The sequence below is a fragment of the Phocoena sinus genome, chromosome 10 (assembly GCF_008692025.1).
Source record: "Phocoena sinus isolate mPhoSin1 chromosome 10, mPhoSin1.pri, whole genome shotgun sequence".
Lineage (NCBI taxonomy): Eukaryota > Metazoa > Chordata > Mammalia > Artiodactyla > Phocoenidae > Phocoena > Phocoena sinus.
Genome location: NC_045772.1, coordinates 63,874,636 through 63,893,870, shown reverse-complemented (window position 1 = coordinate 63,893,870; position 19,235 = coordinate 63,874,636). Strand labels below are relative to the sequence as shown.

The window sequence follows — 19,235 nt, the reverse complement described above, 5'->3', positions numbered from 1 at the left end:
AGTGAGCCCCGCCCCTCGCCCAGACCCCGCCTCCCCCTCCCGCGCAGCCAATCCACGTTCGCCCTGGATACGCGCCCCTCCCAGCCCCCTCCAGATGTTCCCAGGACGAGAGCTAGGTCCGCCCGGCCCGAGCGCTCCGCTTCCGCCCTGGAGGAAAGGACCTCCCCTCCCCCCTATAGCGAAACAGACTTCCCAGACCTGGCCGGGTCAGGCCCGGTAAACCTCCCCAGTTCCGGGGTAGGAGAAGCCGGGCTGGGCCGAGCGGGGGTGGAATGGGGGGCATCTATAGCAGAGAAAACTAAGTAGGTGCACGCGGACCCGTGGGCATGCGCGTCTGCTTCTGTAGGGCTGGGCGTGCACGTGTGTATGTGATTGTGAGCGTCGGTGTTTGTAATTTGCCTTCCTGCATACGTGTTGGGTGTAAATCTAATGGAAGAGGCTTGAGTGCCTGCTTGGCCTTAAATGCTCCCATCTCCCTTTTCTTCCTCCCAGATCGGGTCCTTCCAGCAATATGGAAACATGGGCGCTGGGAACAGGCTCTGCGCCTCTCAGAGCACTGCTGGCCTTTTCCTCACTGGTTAAGGAGGAGGGAAGGCTGACCAGAAAAAGGATACAATCTTGCTCTCAGCCACTTGCTGTCTCAGTGGGGGCGAGTTCCTTCCCTGCTGAACTAACTGCGTGCTTGAAGGAGGAAAAGCAAACAGCCCACCTAGGCCCCAGCGGGGCCTCAGAGCTCCCTTCGATATCATTCTCATTGGTCCTTGGTTAAACAATTATTTGCCCTTGTCTGGACACCATATAATCTTCACAATCTGGCCCCTTAGTGCAGGTTCTGAAGGGGGTTCTGCAGAGAAATACAAAGGGATCCCTAGCCACAGGCTCTGCCCATTTTATTAAAATTGCTTCTATTGCGGGTATACACAGGATGTATTAAAGCACCATATTATCCAATAAATGAACGTAAAAGCTCAGGGAACATAGAGTGCTCAAATTGTCTAGAATTGACCAAGAGTGCCTCTCTGAAGGAGGCTCCTTAATTTAAAATGGGATTTGAAGGGCAGAGAGAACTTGAATAGGATCCAGGTGAAGTAAGGACACAAGGAGATTCACGTAGGAAAGAGCAAATTATCTGCATGGGACAGTGAGCAGATAACGTTGGTAGGGTGGGAAGTGGGAGAAGTTAATGGAGGAAGTTTTGTATGGAGGAGATCAGAATAAGGATATGGATTTGACAGGACAGGTGATTTTAAAAAGTCATTTTGGATTCTTGAGTATAGAGGTAGCTTGATGAAGACTGCCTGAGGATAGTGATTATTGGAGCCTAGAAGATGTCGTGGAGGTTACTCCCACCAGCTCTCTCACCTTTGCTTTAAAACAATTTTTAAAATTGATTTATCTTTTTTTTTTTTTTTTTTTGCAGTACGCGGGTCTCTCACTGTTGTGGCCTCTCCCGTCGCGGAGCACAGGCTCCAGACGCACAGGCTCAGCGGCCATGGCTCACGGGCCCAGCCGCTCCGCGGCATGTGGAATCTTCCCGGACCAGGGCATGAAGGCGGACTCCTAACCACTGCGCCACCAGGGAAGCCTGGTTTATCCTTAACATACACGAAAATGCACAGATCTTGGGTGTTTCGTTTGGTGAATTTCAACAATAATATATACACTTATGTAACCCCCCAAACAAGATACCGAACCATCACCCCAAAGAATTCCTTCATTCCCCTGTATAGTCAATTACCCTGCACCTACCAACACCCACCCTCTGCAACTTCCTGAATTTTATCACCATGGTTTTGTCTGTTCTTGAATTTCACATAAGTGGAATCATACAGTATGTACTCTTTTGTGTCTATATTCTTTAGCTTAGTAACGTTTTTGAGATTCAGCCATGTGTAGTCTATTCTTTTATATTGCTGAGTAATAGTCCATTGTATGAATATATTGTAATTTGTTTATCCATTCTCCAATTGATGGATATTTGGGTGTTTCCAGTTTGGAGCTATCATGAATAAGGCTGCTCTAAATATTCTTGTGCAAATCTTTTTGTGAATGTGTTTTAATTTTGAAAAAGCTCACCTTATTTTTTGATTATAGCTAGTGGCATCTTTGTAATCCTGCAGCACTGATTAATTCTATTCATTCAATCATCTAACATTTATTGAATAGGAATCCGTGTCCCAGTCCTGGGCTTACAACAAAAATTAGACACAATCGTTTCCTCCAAGGGCTTAAAAGTCCAGTAAAAGTCCACTAATCTGTTGCATTCCAAAACCATGGGGTAGAAAAACCTTAAGAGTCTGCCAGGCATTTCTAACTATTTTTGGATGTTTCCAAATAAATAAATTTTGGGAAGCAAACAAACCATGTAGATTATTTTTTACTTTACATTCAGACGTTCGCCCATGTTTAATAAACACAGCTGGAACATCTGCACGTGTCAGACAAGTACCTATTCTCCTTAATTTAAAGGCTCTTGCACACTTGAAAGTTTAGACATTCAGATTTGGGCAGATTCTCTATGCTTCACAGACCTTTATCTTCACTGACAGGAGGTGAAAGAAGTATAGCTACCATTGCTCCATGCTTTCTGTCTTTGATGAGGCCCAACACACTTTAATTACCACACTTAGTGGTATTATTCACTTATTAAAAATTACACTGAAGTTCCAATGTTGGTTTTCCACCTTGTTGTATACCACTAATCATAAATTGTTCTTTACTTGAGTTATCTATGTTACAAAACAAGGTAGGCCATTTAGGTCTCTGGTTGCTGCAAGCTGTTGGTAACAAACCAGTTTGGTGGCATGGTCTAACGGTGCAGATAGGGCTGATGAATGACTGGTAGATGGCATCTCAGAGAACCATGCCCTCACTGCTCACATCAGTACTTTGAATGGGATCCTCTGCTTCAATACTATGTGTTCCTTCATTCAGTGTTGGAGCACCTTCATTCCTCAGTTTGGCATTGTAGCCATTTGGCTACTGTGTTACATTGGTTGATGAACTGACCCCAGTTTAGAATTCCTGACATCAGGAGATGGTCAGGTTGGTAATTGACCTCTCAAAAGATTTTAATAATCTGACTATTCTCCAGGTTGGATTGACTCTGAGGGCATTCTCTTTTTTTTTTGGCCGCACCAGCAGCGTGTGGGATCTTAGTTCCCCGACTAGGGAGTCTTAACCACTGAACCACCAGGGAAGTCCTTTGAGTGCATTCTTGATGTCTTTCCTGCTCACTAAGAGGAAGAAAGGAGCTGGGAAGAGGCTATTATTTGGTCCATTTGCTGAATAGGAATAGATCTTTGCTAGTGCTGCTTACTTCTACATAGGACAACATGTTCCTTGGGTTCTGACAGCATTGCCAGTATGTGCTTTGAAACCTCATACTTGGTACAGATATAATGGATCTGCTTAGGTCCTTGAACCCCTTTCTACTCATTTTCATTATTCGAAAATTCTTATTGAGTCTTTACTGTATCCCAGGCACTGTGCATATAGTATTAGCTACCTAATAAAGAATTCATGTGGGGTATGATAAGCAATAAGATTGAAAAGATAAGTAGTGGGATGATCATACTTTATCCTAAAAGCAATGCAGAGCCTTTGAATGGTATTAAGCAAGGGGGTGTCATGATTAGAACTACATTTTTTTTTTTTTTTTTTTTTCTTTACGCGGGCCTCTCACTGTTGTGGCCTCTCCCGTTGCAGAGCACAGGCTCTGGACGCGCAGGCTCAGCGGCCATGGCTCACGGGCCCAGCCGCTCCGCGGCATGTGGGATCTTCCCGGACCGGGGAACGAACCCGTGTCCCCTGCATCGGCAGGCGGACTCTCAACCACTGCGCCACCAGGGAAGCCCTAGAACTACATTTTAAAAAGATCGCTGTGGTTGCAGTGTGGAGAACAGATAAGAGAGAGCAAGATTTAAGTCAGGGAGACCAGACAGAAAGTTTTTGTAGTAATTGGGAAAAATGAGAAACGATGTGCTCTGGACTAGGAAAATGATAGTGATGAAGGAGAGGAGATGACTTCAAGAAATAAATAGTATTAAAGTCAGGAGGTCTTGGGGTTGGAAGTGGAGGGAAGCAGAGTGCTAAGCCAAGACCTCTGGGCCAATCACTGAAATATCAAACACCTGAAGAAGAGCAGGTTTGGGAGATGATATACTCTTCCAAACATGTTGACAATGAAATGCCTGGGAGACGTCCAAGTGGAAATGTCTATCCAAGAGGTCAGAGCTTCCCAACTGTTGTGCCTCAGGAAGAGGTTACAGATGTGCTGCATGTTGATCTTCTCAACCCTCAGAGCAGCACAAGTTCGCTCCCACAGACAGCAATCTCAGTAAGGTGGACTGCCACGAAAACACCATCATTTTCTATGCGTGCCATGATGTGGGAAATGTTGGGAAGTACTAATATATGATGATGTTGGATAAATAATTCTGAAGCTCAGAAGAGATATCTGGACTAGAGATATCTGGACTGACATTTGTGTCATCAGAACATCAGATCATAGGTGGTAACTAAAGCCAGGGAGTATGGGACTTCCCTGTTGGCATAGTGGTTATGAATCCACCTGCCAGTGCAGGGGACACAGGTTCGAGCCCTCGTCTGGGAAGATCCCATGTGCTGTGAAGCAACTAAGCCCGTGTGCCACAACTACTGAGCCTGAGCTCTGGAGCCCGCGAGCCAAAACTACTGAGCCCAAGAGCCACAATTACTGAAGCCTATGTGCCTAGAGTCCGTGTTCTGCAACAAGAGAAGCCACCGCAATGAGAAGCCCACGCACCGCAAGGAAGACCCAACGCAGCCAAAAAAAAAAAAAAAAAAGAAGAAAGATTAAACAAATTTTCAGGTGTTATCTGCCATTATCATTTTCTGTGAATGTCTTTTTTTTTTTTTTTTTTTTTTTTTTGCGGTACGCGGGCCTCTCACTGCTGTGGCCCCTCCCGCTGCGGAGCACAGGCTCCAGACGCACAGGCTCAGCGGCCCTGGCTCATGGGCCTAGCTGCTCCGCGGCATGTGGGATCCTCCCGGACCAGGGCACGAACCCGTGTCCCCTGCATGGGCAGGTGGACTCTCAAACATTGTGCCACCAGGGAAGCCCTGTGAATGTCTTTTTCTAATAGATATATAAGAGTTGGTTGTATTATAATGAAAATTGCCCTTTGTCACATGTATTGCCAATAGTGTTCCTAGTTGGGAGTTTGTCACGTGAGTTTATTGGAATTTTTTTTTCCTTTGCCTTAGGTAGTCAAATTTATTGATCTTTTTTTTAATGGCTTTTGTTTTTTTGTGTGTTTAGGACATACTCCAATTTTTTAAATTACCTTTTTTCTCTAGTATGCTTATGGTTTTCTTTTTACTTTAAATATTACATCCAGCAGAAACATGGATGGACCTAGGGACTGTCATACAGAGTGAAGTACGTCAGAAAGAGAAAAACAAATACCGTATAATATCACTTATATGTGGAATCTAGAAAAATGATACAGATGAACTTATTTGCAAAGCAGAAATCAAGACACAGATGTAGAGAATGGACATATGGCTTACTGGTGGGGGAAAGGGGGTGGGATGAACTGGGAAATTGGGATTGACATATATACACTACTATATATAAAATAGATAACTGGACTTCCCTGGTGGTCCAGTGGGTAAGACTCTGCGCTCCCAATGCAGGGGGCCTGGGGTTTAATCCCTGATTGGGGAACTAGATCCTGCATGCCGCAACTAAGAGTTTGCATGACACAACTAAGACCTGGCACAGCCTAAATAAATAAATATTAAAAAAAAAAAAAAAGCACAAATGCCTAAACGGGAAGGGTTTCTCTTTAAAAAATAAATAAATAAAATAGATAATAAATGAGAACCTAACTGTATAGCACAGGGAACTCTACTCAATGCTCTGTGGTGACCTAAATGGGGAAGAAATCCAAAAAAGAGGGGATATATGTATATGTATAGCTGTATAGCAGAAACTAACACAACACTGTAAAGCAACTATACTCTTAATAAAAATTAATTTTAAGATATTTTAAAATAATAAATATTCCGTCCAGAATCTATTTAAATGGCGAAGACTATTGTTATTTCTCACTGCTGCTCAGAATGACATCTCCATTCTAGACCAGCCAGTCCTTTCTGTTTTCAATGTACAAAACACACATTCCTGTGTACCGCTGCTGAGAGGTTCCTCTCTACATGGCTCATAGGGCATACTCCTGTCCCTCTTGTTATCATTGCAAAAGCTATACAGCTGTCCCTTGGAAGCCATAGGCAACTGGTTCCAAGACCCCAATTGATACCAAAATCCATGGATGCTCAAGTTCCTCATATAAAATGTACTATTTGCATATAACCTATTCCCATCCTCCCTTATACTTTAAATCATCTCTAGATCACATATAATAACTAATATAATGTAAATGCTACATAAATAGTTGTAAGTACAATGTAAATGCTATGCTGGAGGTGCACAGCAAATTCAAGTTTTGCTTTTTGGAACTTTCTGGAATTTTTTTCCCCAAATAGTTTTGATCCATGGTTGGTTAAATCTGTGGATGCAGAACCTGCAGATATGACTTTCAGAGACAGCTCAAATCCCATACGCTCCAGAAATTCTTCCATGCGCACTGTAGTCCACAAAGATTTTTCCTTTTCTGAAGCTCACATGATCACATGCTACCATGTATGAGCCTCTCCTTTTCTCCTCAACTTTAACATAGTTGCTAAAAGAATCAAGTCTAACCTTTAGAAGTCCCGGTTTGTTTAACTGATTTTTCTTTACCCTCCACAGCAGCTAAAAGCATGCTGGGTATACGGAAGGAACTTGATAAATTACTTTTTGATTTGGCATAAATGTGTAGCATTAGCCACATGTGGCTAATAAGCATCTGAAATGTGGCCAGTCCAGATTGAGATGAGCTCTAAGCATAAAATACACACTAGTTTTTGAAGATGGTATTAAAAAAAAATACATCTCATTAATAATTTTTATATTGACTGCATGTTGAAATGCTAATTTTTTAATATACTGGATTACATATCTATATATTTAAAGTATATCCAGGACCATTCTTCATTCTTGTCCCTCAGTAAGTCTCTTGTCATGTTTGGTGTTGGTTCCCAAATTAGGCTGTTTTGAGGATAGATAAAGATGATCTTTTCTTGAAGCCAAAGATATTCTTACCATCTCCAACGGCCCTCCTAGGCCATTACACAATCATTACCTTCTTGGTACCGAGACCTCATTGTTATAAGCACTATTTACACATCTTTTTTGAAACTAACAGCTACAGACTTCAAATACAACAGTTCCTCCCAACAGATCAGGTAACTGCTCAGCCAACAGAAATGTTGGAGGGAAGAGGTCAGGTTCAGATGCTGAAGGATCTCCCGAAGCTTTTACTGATCGAAGATTCCTCAGTTACCCATGTAGATGGAGCCCAGCCTATTCCTGTGGTCACAGTGGCTGTTTTCTGCCATCAGGAGTTATTTGGGACTGGTGCTGCTTGGCTTGTAGCCTAGTCTCATTGTAGTCAAAGTCCCTGTGTTAGTTTCCTGTTCCTGCTGTAACAAATCATCACAAACTTAGTGGTTTAAAACAACACAAATTTATTCTCTTACAGATCAGAAGTCTAAAATCAAGGTATTGGCAGGGCTGCATTCCTTCTGGAGGCTTCTGGAGAGAATCCATTTCCTTGCCTTTTCTAACTGCATTTCTTGGCTTGTAGCCATTCCTTACATTACTCCAACCTCTTGCTTCTGTCGTGACATCTACTGTGGTCAAATCTCCCTTTGCCTTCCTCTTATAAGGACACTTGTGATTACATTTAGGGCCAACTGTGATAATCCAGATTAATCTCTTGATCTCAAAATCTTTAATCCTTAATCAAGATCCTTAATCTATACAACTGTACACATCTACAAAGTCCGTTTTGCTATCTAAGGTAGCGTTCACAGGTTCCAGGGATTAGGATGTGGACATTTTGGAGGACCAGTATTCAGCCTGCCACAGAACCATATATATTTCTTTGCACTGCCTTGGTGAAGGGAGAGAGCACCAGCAGGGTCACAAGGTTTCAAAGTGTTCTTAAATTAAGATCTACAGAGAAGTAGGTAAATTCACATCTATAATCACTGTTATCACTCTGCGACCATCATAAACCTCATTTCCATTAGCAATGATCACTCCCTCCCTCCCAGCACTGCTTCCTTTAAAATGCTCTGTAGGCTGAAGTTGAACTACTTATTACTCCCTCATCTTAAAAAACAAATTATTTGAAATAGTAAGATGCATGTTTTCTACAGAGATGAGGTGTTTTTCTCATAAGTCTTTGATCTAACAGGCATGGTTGTGGTCTGTAGCACGCTTAGAATGTAACAGCACTTTAACAATCCATATTCTGCAAATTACCATCATATCCTTTAGCACATTTGGGCACAGGAAAAGGAAGGTCTTGTTATTTCTGTTGTACAGATGAGTAAACTGAGGCTCAGAAAGGTTAAATGAATTGAATAGGGTGGTCATACAATGAGTTACTGGCAGATCCTGGTTCCAAACCTGATGTTCTTTTCACTGCTCTGTTCCCAGGCCAAACTCAATCCCAGAAGGCTGAGGATGATCTAACTGATCTTGGGATCTTAATACATCCTAGAGTTGGCCTTGAAATCCCTACCTCCTGAACATGAAACCCACTTTTTTTTTTTTTTTTGCGGTACGTGGGCCTCTCACTGCTGTGGCCTCTGTTGCGGAGCACAGGCTCCGGACGCGCAGGCTCAGCGGCCATGGCTCACGGGCACAGCCGCTCCGCGGCATGTGGGATCTTCCCGACTGGGGCACGAATCCATGTCCCCTGCACCGGCAGGCGGACTCTCAACCACTGCGCCACCAGGGAAGCCCGAAACCCACTTTTTTGAGGTCCTACCCAGAAGTCAAAGCTAGGGGCAGATTGGGAATTCAGGGGAAGGTCAGGGTTGCTGGCAAGTCAAGGGTACAGTAAGAGGGTAGTTAGGACTTATGGAGACGTAAGAGTGTCTATGTTTGCTGTATGTGCCTATTTAACTGGTAGGCAGCAGCAGGGGTGCTACTACGTACTCAATCTAGAATTAGGCCTGATTTCTGCGAGGGGAATTCTAAGAACATCAGGGATAGCTAAGAGTGGCCTGGCTGGGTCTCTTATTCCCAGGTCTGAACACATAATTTGAGGAAGCACAGTAACACCAAAGCCCATGCTCTTTTACACTGGCTCTCTGGAGTCTCTTCTCAGTCTTGATTTCCATGACATTTCAAGGCATAGTAGCCAAGGCCCAGTCTCTGCAGCCACACTGCCTAGGTAAGCCCAGCTCTGCCACTTAACAAGGTATGTGACCTTGGGAGAGTCACTTAACCTGTGTGTGCTTCAGTTCCAACAACTGCAAAATGAGGATGATAATAGTATCTACCCCAATAGGGTTAAGGATTTTAAAAGTTATGTTGGGGCTTCCCTGGTGGGGGGCTGCATTGGGTCTTCGTTGTTGCGCACGAGCTTTCTCTAGTTGTGGCGAGCGGGGGCTACTCTTTGTTGCAGTGCGCGGGCTTCTCAATGCAGTGGCTTCTCTTGTGGAGCACGGGCTCTAGGCACATGGGCTTCAGTAGTTGTGGTGCGGGGGCTCAGTAGTTGTGGCTCGCGGGCTCTAGAGCACAGGCTCAGTAGTTGTGCCACAAGGGCTTAGTTGCTCTGCAGCATGTAGGATCTTCCTGGACCAGGGCTTGAACCCTTGTCCCCTGCATTGACAGGCAGATTCTTAACCACTGTGCCCAGTATCCTGGGCAGTCTTTTGCCCAATCATATATCTCCCTTTTCTTCTCAGTACTTGAATTCGGGTGCATTTCTTTTTTGTTCACTCATATACTCATTCAACAAGTAATTCTCAGCTGCCTGCCATGTGTCAGACATTGAGCTAGGCTTAGGTATACAAAACTAAGTTGGGCTTGAGGAGCTCAGTCTCCTGGTGGTGGGGAAGAGGCACAGAAACAATTATAATATGATGAGGTAAACACTGTGATAGAGGCATCTACACAAAATCCTCACTAGAATATAGTAACAAATACAAACTGCTATAGGAGTTGGGGAAGATTTTTGAGAAAATGTAATATCTGAGCCACATTGCAAAGTGGGAGAGGTGGGGGAGAGAGAAGGGAAGGGAAGCAGGAGTTTGTGCTAAGAAGTTCAATGTGGCTGATGTGTAGAGGAAAGGCATGAAGACTAGCACTGTACCATACAACTTTCTGCAACAATGGACATTTCCTATATCTGTGCTGTCCAATAAGATAGTCACTAGTCACATAGGGCTACTGAACACCTGAAATGTGGCTAGTAGGACTGAGGAGCTGAATTTTAAATTTTATTTCATTTTCCTTAATTTAAATTTAAATAGCAAGCAGCTACCTTATTGAACAATATTGGTTTAGGCACTGGATAAAGGACAGGACTCTAGGCACTAGGAAACCACTGAGGGTTTTTAAGCATACTACTAGCATAGCTAAATATTTGAGAAAGGGAACACTAGCAGCAAGACAATGGATTGGAGGGTAGAGGACTTAATATAGAAACCTTTGGTAGGCATCAGCCACGTGGATGAAATAAGTGAAACTTACATGTTATTGGTAGAATTCACTGGACTTTGTGACTATTTCAATGTGGGAAGTAAAAATGAGGAGAATTAACTGAAGTTTGTAGCTTGAGCAATGGGTGGATGCCAACAATTGAGACAGGATTAGGTTTGGAATGAGGGTAATGAGTTTGCTTTTGGGGTACGTTGAATTTGAGGTGCCAAAGAACTATCTGGGGGAATATGACTACAAAACAGGAAAAATGTTAATCTGGAATTGTGAAGGTGGGGCTTATAACTATTGGAGGTTATTAGCATATAGGTAGTTGTTAAAGGTATGGGAGTGGAGGAACCCACCCCAGGAAAAATATGTAGAAGAGGACTGGATGGATGCTAAGGAACCCTAAGCATCAAAGTGTGGTCTGTTTCGACTTGCATCATAATCATATGGCACGCCTGTTAAAAAGATTCCTCATTGTGAATGTATTTAATGCCACAGAATATACGTTTAAAAACAGTTAAGGGCTTCCCTGGGGGCGCAGTGGTTGAGAGGCTGCCTGCCGATGCAGGGGACACGGGCTCGTGCCCCAGTCCGGGAAGATCCCACATGCCGCGGAGCGGCTGGGCCTGTGAGCCATGGCCGCTGAGCCTGCGCGTCCGGAGCCTGTGCTCCGCAACGGGAGAGGCCACAACAGTGAGAGGCCCGCGTACCACAAACAAACAAACAAAACAGTTAAAATTGTACATTTTATGTTACATATATTTTTCCTCAATAAAAATTGCAAAAAACCCCAAATCAAACCAAACCAGAATCCTGAGCCCCATTTCTGACCTGAATCACAGTTTCTAGAGATGAATCCAGGACTCCCCAGGTAATGCTTATGCAAATTAAAATGTGAACCAATTGCTTAAGGTGTAGAGAGAAACTAAAAGATTGGAAGAGAATAATGGCAGAGAATGGCAGAGAATTAAAGGGAGCGTGATTCAATAAGGAAGGAGTCAATAGTGTTGAATGGTTTCATGGCCCAGGAGGAAGACTGAAAAGAGGCCTCAAAATATGGCATTCAGGTGGCCACTGATGAATGGGAGATGAGGAAGCAGAGGTGGTGGCATGTATTCTTTCAAGGGCTTTGCTCATATATGGTGGTGAAGAGATGGAGATTGCATAAGGCTGAGAGGGAGATAGGACACAGGAAAAGTTGGTGGTTTTGAAGGTGAGAGAGAACTGAGCATGTTGGTAGGTGGACAGGAATGTTCAATGAGGCCAAGGAGACACCAAGGGGATCCTTAATAAAATACAGCTTGGGAGAGGTAGTAGAGGTTGGGATCTGGAACTTAGGCAGAGGTGATTTGGGTAAAAGCTCACTGGGTAAGTTTAGAAGTGAAAACAAGGGAAGATGAAGGGGTTCAAGACTGAGGGCAAGAAAAGACTTCCTGACACAGTAAACAAAAATGGCACTAGTTGGTGGTTAGGTCACCTGCTTAGATGAATGGAGAATGGAGCAGGAATAGAGTCAAGAGCCTGCCTGCAGAAGGGTAAAAGTCTGGAAGAGTCACTAGGATAAAAGTGATCAGGAGCAGCAATATAAAAAGACTGAGAAGTAGTATTAGAGCCTAATTGAGACTGGAAATGGCACCAACCATACAATTATCCTGCACAAAATAGAAAAATTGGTTTTCCTAAATGAAGGTTTTGGTTCCATCCTCCTATTATTTAGGAACTGCTCTGGCTTCTGCTCTCTCTGCATAAAGTTCAAATTCCTTAGTAGGAACTTTTACTAACTTCTTCAAAAAGTCCAACCTCTCATTGGTGGTTCAGACTCTCTTGTTCCCTGTTCCTCCTTCTATAACATCAACTCAGAAAATAATAGGATCTTAGAGATTGTGAAGCTCATCAATCCAATCTCCCTTCTTAGCTAGGTATGTTTTGTTTTTCCATCTTCTCTCCACCAAATCTTCTCTATCTTTCACTTTCCCTTGAAGTGGACTCATGGGTGTTTTAAAAATCAACACCTGCCAGACATCAGTGACACCTATCCCACAGCACTGACGCTGTAGGCATCCAATTGTAGGCTGCATTTTGTGTAGGCTTCTCTGCACGTATTCCCACCCCCAACTGGTGTATGCCCCCACCTCCATACTGGTGTGCTTTGACAGAGGACACTGACAAAAAAAGTCCTGAATTAACTTACTCGCTGGCATGTTTTCTGTTTTGAGCTTGGGTGAGGTTCCTTTTCTTGAGTTGAAACCTCCATGGGTAGAGTGGTTAAAGGCAGAAATTTCTTTCCTACTCCAGATTCACAGGGCATTCTCAACCATACTCAAGTCACTTTTATTATATATAAAATATAATTGTATATATTCTATACAATCCCACTTCATTCATTTCATTTGTACCGGTTGGATTTTGAGTTCATAATTTAATCTTTTAAACATCTTTTAAATGCTAGTCGATGCATCTTGGTTAGTACTGTATCTGTAACTGCTGTGCTCAGCCTGGGCATGTTGGAAACTTGACCTGCTCTGGAAAGATGTTCTTCCTACCAAAGCTTCTCCTTTAGCCAGGCCAATGACTTTTCATTCCAGATTGTATTGTGAGGTTTTGTCTCATAGACAGGATGAGTAAGTCTAGAAGAAGCCTGAAGAAGGCAGATCAGATTTAAGGAGCCCAGGGAAGGGACATTCTAAGGCTAACCTGGTCTAAGTCTTCCTAAATAACCACCAAAAGCAGCCCCTTGCATATCCCAGAACCAGGGTCACTTTCTCTAGGTCATTCCAGATAGGACAGATCATTGCCTCACAGGTATATTCTCCTCAGGGATCATCCCCCCAAATGAGGAAGATACTGATTCTTTTAATTGCATGTCCTGGACATTTAAAAAGCTTCTGCCAAGTTTTAAAGCTGCCTAACTATCAGGAGTTAAGGAGAATGAACTTAATTCTTTGTATAAACCCCTTTCAATATCTCTATCCTCCCTCCCATCTCATTGTCTCCAGAATCTTATTCTGTTCCTTTCTTTCCCTTCTTCTATCAGTGATTCAGGGATCGGATGAGTCTCTGTGGCTTGCTTTGCCCTGAAGAGCAGAAGGCTTCGGTCCCAACTGGTGTTGCCGAAGCAGCATACTAATTCCATGCCGTGGTCCTGGGTCAAGATCTGCACAATCTGATTAGCCATATCACCTCGGATAGCTAGGGAGCGGAAGTGGTCAAAATCATGGAGGCCCAGCTTCCGGAGACGCCTTGCAGCTGCCCGATAACACTTCCAGGGCTGTGGTTCCACAAGGAGGTAGCAGCACAGGGAAGAAAGGTGGGCCAGGAACTCCCAAAGGCCTTGGTCCCCATGGTTCAGATGAATCCACATGGTTATCGACATGCAGAAGCCAATATCAAAAACTGAGCATCCAAACTGGCTTAAGAAAGAGCTCAAGAGAACTTTCCGGGTCCTGTGATTCATGAAGTCCAGGGTGATAAAGGTCAAGCCATCAGGAAAAGGGCATTCTTTTTCAGCTCGTTCCACCAGGACTGGATCTATGTCGCAGCAGAGGAGATGGAGCTCTCTTGAGGCATCTGAGCAGGTCTCCCCATCATGTAGGGAAAGGAAATGTTTGTATAGAGCCACACTCAGATCCTAGAGGAATCCAAAAGAGCTTTGTCATTGCAGCTCTCAACCAGGGAATGGAAGAGAAACCTATATCTCTTATCCTCCCATTGAGACTGCCACTTATTCCTGGCTTTATAGGATATAAGGTTGTTAAACTATAGCCTAAGCAGGGTGCCCCCCAAAAGTTTTCCACAAAGCAGGCTCTCAGCGCCCTCCAGGAGTCTCAGGCTGTAATGCATTATCTCCATACTTTCCTGACACTGATGGGCTGTGTGGTTGAAAGTTACAGCCCAATGGATGCAGCAAAGGAGTCCAGAGCAGTATTTTCCAGCTTAAGTAATACGCTGGTAAGCTCACTATCTTTTTCTTTTTTTGAGTATCTCAGACCCCAGGGAGGAGGAAAAGATTTCAGGGGCATAACCAGTGCTCCTTGCCAGGAAGGTGAGGAACAGAGCAAGCACCACCTTATAAAAATCTACTTCTCAGACCTGTGGTTGGGAAAGTCTGCATTCCAAAGTCTTCATTCAGCCTTCACTCTACACCTTCAATTTTGCTACATGTGTTATGTTTCACCACCCCCTTCTGAGACTTATTCTGCTTTTACATCCATTACCTGCTGACCTCCTTCTAGCCAAATCCAATGACTTGTGATTTTCACCATCTTAGCACCTTTTTGACTCCTAAACAAGTCACTATTTCCTTTCTCTAACTTTGACTTCTATAACCATTATAACTAACTCAAATTCATGTTCTAATCTGTTTTTTTAAGGCATTTTTCTATTCACTACCTAATTTGCTCTGTGCAACAATCCTGTGAGGAAAATATTTATGCCCTTTGTGCAGGTGAAGAAAGTGTGGCTGGAAACAATCCAGATGTCCAATAATAGTAGCATGGATTAAGATGGAATACCAGATAGCAATTAAAAAGGAAGGAATTCAGCTCAGTGCAGCAACATGGATGACTCACACAAATACATAATGCCGAGTAAAACAGCAAGACACAAAAGAAAATACATGGCAAGCTTCCATTTATATGAAGTTAGAAAATGGACAAAATTAAACTACACTGTTTACAGATACAAAAATAGCAAGCTATAAAGAAAAGAAAGGAAACAATAATAGTAAAAGTTGGGCTCTCTGGGTGGAGAGGGGCGTTTATGAGCAGGGAAAGGCATATGGGAGACTTCTTGGGGTGCTGACAATGTTTTATTCTTGATATAGACAGTAGTCATAAAGATGTCTGCTTTATAATAATTCATAAAGTGTGAATTTATGTTTTGTGCACTTTATGTGTGGCATAGTTCACAAAAAACCTGTATTTTAAAAATTATGGTTCAGAGGCTAGTGACTTGTCCAATGTCACATGGTTACTACATGGCAGGATTTAGGCAACATTAAGTTCTTTCCTCCATACCAGGCTTCTCATACTTCAATAGGCATACACATCACCTAGGGATCTTATTAAAATAAAGATGTTGATTTAGTAGATCTGGGTTGGGGGCAGAGATCTGTATTTCTAATAAACTTCCAAGTCATGCTGATGCTGTAGCTCAAGGACCACATTTTGAGTAGGAAGATTATGCTGCTTAAAAATTTCTCCCCATCTTTCTATTTATTTCTCTGCTGTCTTCCTCCTCCTATCTGATCTTGGGTGTGCCCCATGTTTGACCAGTCATTTCATCACATCAGTCCCTCCTCTACCACATCTCTTAATCCTCTCCATCCTCAATTCCCCAATCCTAGAGACCCCTGGAAGCTTAAAAAAGAAAACACAGACTCAAGGGCTCAATCCCCAAGATCCTGATTCAGTAGGTCTAGAATACAGCCTAGGAGTTTCTAAAATCTAAAATTCTAAAAACAAAGCACCCCCCAAATTATCACACATCTATATTACGAAGCTGCTAAAAAAGACTGTAGTGACGTGAGTGATCTCCAAATTATTAAATGAAAAGCAAGGTGCAAAAGAGTGTGCTATTATTTGTAAGGTGTATACTCAAGAAATTATAAACAGCAGTTGCCATCGTGTAGGAGAAGAGGATTTAGGGTCAGGAGTAGAGACTTGCTTTTTACTATATGCCCCTTTGGATTTTGAATTTTTTTTTTTTTTTTTTTTTTTGGTCTTATCAAGTGCAAGCATCTTTTCTTAAGTGCAAAATAAAAAACTCCCTAAAGGTACAGCCAGGTTTGGGAACCACTGCCCTAGTTAACTGCAACTATGTCCTGGCCCCTAAGGTACACATATACTACTTTCAACTTTAAGATCTCCTGTAGTTTCCTAATGCCTTTCATGAAATCCCAAGTCTTAAACCAAGTCTCTTTACCCCTTTGATCTGCTATATCAACACAGTAGAGAAATGTTTGCAAGGGACAGCCAGACACCCACCCATCTGCTCATTCCAGTTTTTTAGCCTGTGTCCAAATGTCTCCCTCTCAGCCCTCAGCCCTCTACCAAATTCTCTTCTGCCTAAGGCCAGAAACACGATAAAATCTCCTCATCCCCTCCCACTCCTGGTCTGGAATGGAGTGAGGGTACTAACTTTTTGAAGCATTTGTAATCATGGGGTCAGAATGCCTGCTCCTCTAGGATATCCTAGTGGCTACGAATAGGTGTCAGAAAGACATTTCGCTATTTTGCTTGTGGTTTGACTATAATCATTCTTACGCCTAAAAATACTTCGTGGTAAGAAAATGTGGCAATGCCTTCCTCCCACAGAATACTTTATTTTTCTTTCTCGATCTTCTTCGCTGTACTCAGCCAACTGATTGCTTTTAAAATAAATATCCACTTGGCTCCAGAGTCCATTCTGCACCGTTTCACACTAATCTTAATACCAGGCATGATTCTGTCACCCTTGGCTCCCAGTAAACCAATCCCAGCCCCACGCTCCCAAACTTGGGTCTCGGGAAGTCCCCTCTCCCCCAGCCAGGTCGCCAGCCACGCTGGACAGGAGGCAAGCGCTGGAAGCCCAGGCACAGTGGCCCTTCCCACCCGGCGTTCTGCCAGGAGGCCGCAAGCGCGGAGGCGGGGACGTAGGAATTCGGAACGTAGATGAAAACGATTCCTCCCCAAGATTCCTAAAAGAGATGGTGCTGGGACCCTAGAGGTGAGGTAGCAGCAGCACGGGGTCGAACACTACGCCTTTGAACTCATTTTGGGAAAGTTGTGAGGGGTCTGGTGCCACGCCCTGGCCGGAACCCCAGGGGATGTGGAGGCTGCCAACCTCTCGGCTCGACCGACGTCCGATCCCTCCCCCGTCACTCACCCCAGAGTTACACCCCACGTCGAGCCCCAGGATCGGCCTTGTCTCTGGACTCTGAGGGAAGAGCCGGCGAAGCAGCTCTGGAGGCAGGAGGCGGAGCCGTTGCTCTGGAGGGTGGAAGCGGGAATAATGAGGGAAATTTCCGAATGGGGCGGCCCCGGGTTCCAGAACTCGCGGTTCCTCTTCCGCCGCGGTCTCTTCAACGCCCCCGGTGGCTTGCTTCATGGACGCCGCCATTAGTCTCAGTCTGGCCTCGGGGTCGCCTCGGAACCGGAAGTCGGGAACCTGCAGGCTCGGCGAGCGCGGTCCGGGCTCCAGCGCGCCTGCGCTGCATGGCAAAGGCGAGTGACTATAAAGGAGGCCTACCCTGAGCCAGCGCAGAAGCTTGGGGTTTGCGTTGGCGTGAGGAGCCCACGCCATAACCTGGGAGGTGGTTAGTAATATTATCCCGTTTTCCTGGTGAAACAAGCTCAGAGAGGTTGAGTGACTTGCTTAAGCTGACATAGTTTCAACTTGGGCTACCCAGAACAAGGAGTTTGTTGGGATTTGGAAGTCACTTTTGGTCCACCGTCCTTCCTTTACAAATGCATGTGAGATCCAGAGAGTAGGAATTACTTGTCCAGGGTCACACGCGAATCTGTGACGCTGGAACTTCACCCGGTTCATCCTGTGATGCCAGGAACTATGGGTCCCTCGGGGTGCCAGAAGACCCAGATGGCCCTGCCTGCCACGTGGGTCAGGTGGACAGGGGCAACTGTAGAGTGTGAGCTCTTGAGAGGCAAGGACTATGCCTTAAGAGCCGGAGCTTAAGAGTGCTTACCAGGCACTAGACACCTTGCTAAGACCTTTACATGTATTTATTTAATTCGCACACCAACCCTGTGAGGAAAGAACAGTAACTAATATCCCTTTTATATAGATGAGGACATCGGGGCACAGCAAAGTTAGTAACTTGCCCAAGGTGTTGCAGTTAGAAATGATAGTACCAGGATTTGACCCAGGCACTTTGGCTCCAGAGGATGTACTTGCAACCATTATGTTATTCTCAGCCTGAATCCCTTATACCTGCCATAATGCCTGACCCAAAGATGCTTAATAAGTACATGCTGAATGAAAACTCAATATCTACAAATGGTATTGGGAAAACTGGTTATTCATATGCAAAAGAATGAAAGTAGACCCTTACAGAAAAATCAACTCAAAATGGATTAAATGTAAGACCTGAAACTGTATATCTGCTAGAAAAAAAGCCATAGGGGAAAGGCTTCAAGACTGATCTTGGCAATGATTTCATGGATGTGATGCCAACAGCACAGACAACAAAAGCAAAAATAGACAAGTGGGACTACATCAAACTAAAAACCTCTACACAGCAACAGAAACCACTGACAGTAAAAAGGCAACCTATGGAATAGGTGAAAATATTTGCAAGCCATTTATCTGATAAGGGATTAATTTCCAAAATATGTAAGGAACTCCTACAACTCAAAAGCACAAAAACCAGTAACTTGATTTTTTTTTAATGGGCAAAGGACTTGAATAGACAGTTTTCCAAAGGAAGGCGTACAAATGACCAACAGGTATATGAAAAGATGTTCAGTGTCACTGATCATCAGGGAAATGCAAATCAAAACCACAATGAGATATCATCTCACACCTGTTAGGGTGGCTATCATGAAAACAAAAACAAAAGACAAGAGGTATTGGCAAGGATGTGGAGAAAGTGGAACGCTTGTGCGTTGTTGGTGGAAATGTAAAATGGTGCAGCCTCTATGACAAA

The 19,235-nt window shown here is 43.9% G+C and overlaps 1 protein-coding gene across 1 annotated transcript; it reads right to left on the bottom strand.

Annotated features, from left to right (window-relative positions):
* Positions 1 to 12,909: 12,909 nt before the first annotated feature.
* Positions 12,910 to 17,710, bottom strand: BCDIN3D (BCDIN3 domain containing RNA methyltransferase). Its single transcript, XM_032645199.1, has 2 exons — positions 17,459 to 17,710; positions 12,910 to 14,222 (listed from the first exon to the last, which is right to left on the bottom strand). Exons 1-2 carry the CDS (start codon positions 17,690 to 17,692, stop codon positions 13,578 to 13,580), a joined length of 879 nt encoding a protein of 292 aa, XP_032501090.1. The 5' UTR covers positions 17,693 to 17,710; the 3' UTR covers positions 12,910 to 13,577.
* Between the last annotated feature and the right edge of the window lie 1,525 nt (positions 17,711 to 19,235).

Coding starts and splice junctions, on each gene's coding strand:
- BCDIN3D (XM_032645199.1), bottom strand. CDS start 17,692: ATGGCGGCGTCCATGAAGCAAGCCACCGGGGGCGTTGAAGAGACCGCG. Junction 14,223..17,458: donor ACGTGGGGTGTAACTCTGGG/GTGAGTGACGGG, acceptor GGATTCCTCTAG/GATCTGAGTGTGGCTCTATA.